The sequence below is a fragment of the Bidens hawaiensis genome, unplaced genomic scaffold (assembly GCF_021521415.1).
Source record: "Bidens hawaiensis isolate Kalapana, Puna unplaced genomic scaffold, B.hawaiensis_p1.1 tig00051483_1, whole genome shotgun sequence".
Taxonomy (NCBI): domain Eukaryota; kingdom Viridiplantae; phylum Streptophyta; class Magnoliopsida; order Asterales; family Asteraceae; genus Bidens; species Bidens hawaiensis.
Window position 1 is genome coordinate 106,191 of NW_027499242.1, and position 4,605 is coordinate 110,795.

Below are 4,605 nucleotides of genomic sequence, written 5' to 3' on the forward strand. Positions count from 1 at the left end.
AATTTTAAACCAGAAGGTTAAGTAATTGAATGTTCAAAGAATTTGACTATTGTGCTCTTAAACGGGTCGGAAAGCAATTGACCGACAAAACCCCATCAATCAGTAAAATTGATTGAGGGCTTTTGTTAGTTAGATAAAACCAACTTTTTCATGAAGACAACTTACCCTGGAACATAAAGGAGATATGGGAAAAGACGAGTCAAAGAGTCTTAAACACCAAAGTCAAACCGTAGATAAAAGAACTTGAACAATATTTATGAAATTGATAAAGGAGAAGGTGGATTTTGAGATTAGGGGATGGTGCTGATGTTTAAGTAGTTTTTAGGGTTTTAGGGATGTATTTTGATTAAGTATAATGAATTATAACTTGTCTATGAAGTAATCCACTGGATTAGGAAACGAAATAAGCTATAAATGAGAAAATTGGGTATAATAACTAACAAAATTTGGCTTGGACAATAATAAAACGAAATTGGGCCTGCTATAACATTTCTTGGAGTTTAAGTTTCATTAATTTAATCAAAAATAGGAAAGAATTGGCAAAATTAGTCCATGTACTTCCATAAACACGATTTTTAGCCGTTTTAATTGATGTTAAAGGTTATAAGGACTATTTGGCATGATTAAAAGTTATGAAGTTATAAAATAAGTTAAACCAAGTTAAATGCCAATAAACATAAGTTTTAAATAGTTCGAAAGATCTGAATTACATTCCCGAATCAGTTTAAACATAAACGAATACAAATACGAAAAATCTGAGATTAAAGTCAATTTTTTTTTACTTTTTGTACCATAGCAAACCTGACGGAAACCTACTGATTTCGCATAGACTCACTGCCTCATTGCCCGTGACCGGTAGCGCTAAGGTTTTACCAACGCGCAATTACCGACCAACACCCCCTCCCAATTAGCCATTGGTCCACCTAAATTTTTATATTTCTTTTCTGTTTTTCAACTCCGATTTCGTAGCGAACATAATTGAAACTGACCGAATTCGTGTCGAGTTACCGCCTCAATGCCCATGACCGACAACACTTAGATTTTACCACCGCCCGGGTTTGTCAACAAAATTAACATCGTTTCATATATTTTGTTCCTTTATATGTTAATTTGACGAATTAATTTTTTAGGTTTTAACGCTCAAATTTTACCAACGATGTCTATGCCGTAACGAACACAACCGATACTGACCGAATTCATCTCGACTCACCATCGTAATGCTGAGGTTAAAAAATTAGTTTTCTATAGATTATAATATTTGGTAAATAGAATTAGATCTTCTATGACGTGTTGTGTTTGGACACACGAGATACTACAACCAAAAGCAAAATAATTTATTTACTACTTGTACATATCTCCTTAAAAGGGTGTCTTACTTTTTTGAGTAGAGTGTCAAAATTGTCTATGAGGTTTGATTATTTTTGCGATTTTCATCCAAAAAAGTTTTTTTTATTCTTTTTCTTTTTTTTACAATTGGCCATTGAAATTTCTCAATTATTGCCAATATCGTTCAAATCACTAACTTCATCTATTTTTATCGTTAAGTCAATGACAATTTTGTTTTTTTTATTTATAAACATTAAATGATTACAAAACATAATTATTAACTAAAAGAAGAAATTAAACAACAAATCACATGGCAGCAACCCGTTCCCACAGTTTTCCTACCCTCTTCTCTGCCATCGCCGACAACCCAATGCCACCACCATCAGTCACCCGGTACACTTCCCACCACCGTTTGCACCACCGGCGGCCTCCAACACCATGCCTTAGACGATTTTCCCAAACTGTTCCACATGGCGACCATGACAACCTCCACAGGTAGGGGTAATTGGTGGTTCGAATGTTCCGAGGAAGACGATGGCGTTAGGATAAAGACAAAATTGCCCCTGAGTTGATGATAAAAATAGACGGAGTTAATGATATGAACAACATTGACAATAGCCGAGAAACCTTAATGGTTCAGTTACCGAAAAAAAAAAAAAAACCAAACCTTACAAAAGATTTTGTCACTTTACTCGGCTTCCCAAAGCCAAAGAAAAACGGATAAGGTCTGTCCCAGCAGCACCAGCGTCACCACCTGTGCCTCCTAAATCCACATATCATTGGTGTTGCAGAATGAATTAATTAATTCTATGGCTAGGGTTACTAATATGATGGTACCGCCTCTTATACAGCTGACTTGTTTGCAGTCTAAATTCTCCGGTCTCCGGCTGCAATTAAAAGTAAAATTAAATGTGGTTGATCATCGGATCAGCTGCCGTTATGGCGGAGGAAGCAATTCACGCCTGCAAGACTCCAGACAGTCTCCTCGGGATGACGATGATCAACCCCTAGATGTCGACACTATCAGGTACGCTTACGCTTTCAGTTTGACTTAAATTTAAATTATCAACGCATTTTGGGCTTAGTTGGTCGTGGAGCATATCACAGCTAAGTTAAGCGTGCTCTAGTACTAGGATGAAGCAAATTCGTGGGGTAAGCGGACAATATTGAGAAATTATTATGTGCTAAACCAGAAGAATGTGTGCCCTTGCTTGCATTTGAAGTAACCGACTCAGCTGAACCATGACTGTAGGATGCACTCCAAGTTAGCGGAATTTTCGATGATTACAGCGTGTATCTATAACCAAATTCCAGTCTTATATGCTTGGGAAATTGTGCTGTATCTGACTCAAACTGATAAGAGTTTGAATCAAAATGGTCTTTCAATAGCATTTAAATTTTGAAACTCTTCTCATGATCATAAGCATAAAGTTTGGTTGTGCTTGTAAGAAAACTTTTATATCAGTAAGCAGATCTAGTTTGCACTAAATTTGCATTAGTATGAATTGTGAAATGCTATCTTTTTCATTGGATAATTTAGGTCAAATACAGTGAGGCTTATAGATGATCAGCAAAATATGGTGAGTTTTCTCCCAACATTTTGCTCTTGCATATGCAATCCATGTTAACTGATCCACTTGTTTTGGTAGGTTGGTATAGCATCTAAAGCTGCTGCTATTCAGATGGCTGAAGATGCGGAACTTGACCTTGTATGCATATTACTCAAATACTACTTGCATTAGCAATTTTATTTTCATTTTAAACTAGTAGTTGTATTCTTTTTTTAGGTTATATTGTCTCCAGATGCAGATCCACCTGTTGTCAAGTTGATGGATTACAAGTAACTCACAATCACATCTCCTATGCATTCTTATGACTTATGATTTGCCTGCCTGTTGTTATTTCTATTTTTGACAATGTCTTGATTATCAGTTAAACAATTGTTACCAGCAAATACAGATATGAACAACAAAAGAAGAAGAGGGAGCAGCAGAAGAAAAGTGCTGGTTGACGCCTTCTCTGTCTCGTGTGCAATTTTCAACTTTTTCTTCATTTTTATAACTCTGTTTCGTGCATAGCATGTTTAAAATTAATAATAATAATAATAATAATAATAATATACATACATACATACATGTATATGCTGAGAAAAGTTTGTTCTTTGATTCTAGCACTTCGCATGGATCAGAAGGAGCTGAAAATGGGGTAAGAGAATTTTGTTTAACTTGTCAACAAATCAAAATGTCAAATATACACATTTACATATATATATATATATATATATATATATATATATATATATATATATATATATATATATATGACATTTATAACCTTCCCTTAAAATTTGCATTAGGATATGTGAGTTTGAGTTTAAGGAGAAAGAGAAGGGTAAACTTGAAAATTTTGAACAGCTGTATTGGCATTAATTGTTTTAATCGGGTGAATATGAAATTGCTCATTATTGTATGCTACTTAACCATTGTTCTTGGCAGTTACAACATCGATGTGCATGATTATTCAGTGCGTTTGAGAGCTGCTCAAAAGTTTCTCAAAGACGGTGACAAGGTTTCTCTAATATTCCATCACACTTTGTTTCTTACTTTCTATAGTATCCTTATTTTGTGGATAACTGATCTCAGGTTAAGGTTATAGTGAATTTAAAGGGTCGTGAAAACGAGTTCAGAAATAACGCTGTTGAGCTTTTGAACCGCTTTCGCAATGACATTGGGGAGGTACCCAAGCAACTCTTTTAGTTTTTTATTTATATATTTTTAATATATCTTCCAATGGATGATTTGCAGTTAGGTATTGAGGAAAGCAAAAACTTAAGAGACAGGAACATGTTCATGGTATTGATTCCAAACAAGGTTGTTGTACAAAAAGAAAAAGAACCACCAAAGAAGAAAAGAAAATCGAAGTCAACCGAGACAGAAGTGTCGGCAGCAGCAAGAGTATGAGTACAGTTTTTCAAAGGAGTGCTAATTTCAATTTGTTTATAAATCAACAGGTATTATCCGTTATAGTTTGTAACTTGTATCATATATGTATATAGCGTCCGTGCAAGAAATTTACTCACTATTTATACTTATAGTAGAAATGCTCATATGTATTGCCTTTATAGCTCATTATTTTCGTGTAACAGCTTGCGAATTGTAACTATTTAGTTTCATATGTTGAAATGCAATATCAACTACTTATGACAACAATGTAAGGCCCGACTGCCTGAGTGGCATAGAATTTGGTGTCGGGATAAAGTTTGCGTATGTGTATCCCTGT

General features: G+C 34.8%; 1 protein-coding gene across 1 annotated transcript; it reads left to right on the forward strand.

The window, feature by feature from the left end:
* The first annotated feature begins 2,135 nt into the window (after window positions 1-2,135).
* On the forward strand, window positions 2,136-4,474 carry LOC143599100 (translation initiation factor IF3-4, chloroplastic-like). Its single transcript, XM_077077145.1, has 9 exons — window positions 2,136-2,353; window positions 2,867-2,906; window positions 2,976-3,035; window positions 3,114-3,166; window positions 3,277-3,332; window positions 3,498-3,531; window positions 3,822-3,894; window positions 3,969-4,061; window positions 4,131-4,474. The coding sequence occupies exons 1-9, from the start codon at window positions 2,136-2,138 to the stop codon at window positions 4,284-4,286; spliced, it is 783 nt and encodes a 260-aa protein (XP_076933260.1). The 3' UTR covers window positions 4,287-4,474.
* Window positions 4,475-4,605: the final 131 nt, after the last annotated feature.

Coding starts and splice junctions, on each gene's coding strand:
- LOC143599100 (XM_077077145.1), top strand. CDS start 2,136: ATGGCTAGGGTTACTAATATGATGGTACCGCCTCTTATACAGCTGACT. Junction 3,333..3,497: donor GCAGCAGAAGAAAAGTGCTG/GTTGACGCCTTC, acceptor CTTTGATTCTAG/CACTTCGCATGGATCAGAAG. Junction 3,895..3,968: donor TTCTCAAAGACGGTGACAAG/GTTTCTCTAATA, acceptor AACTGATCTCAG/GTTAAGGTTATAGTGAATTT.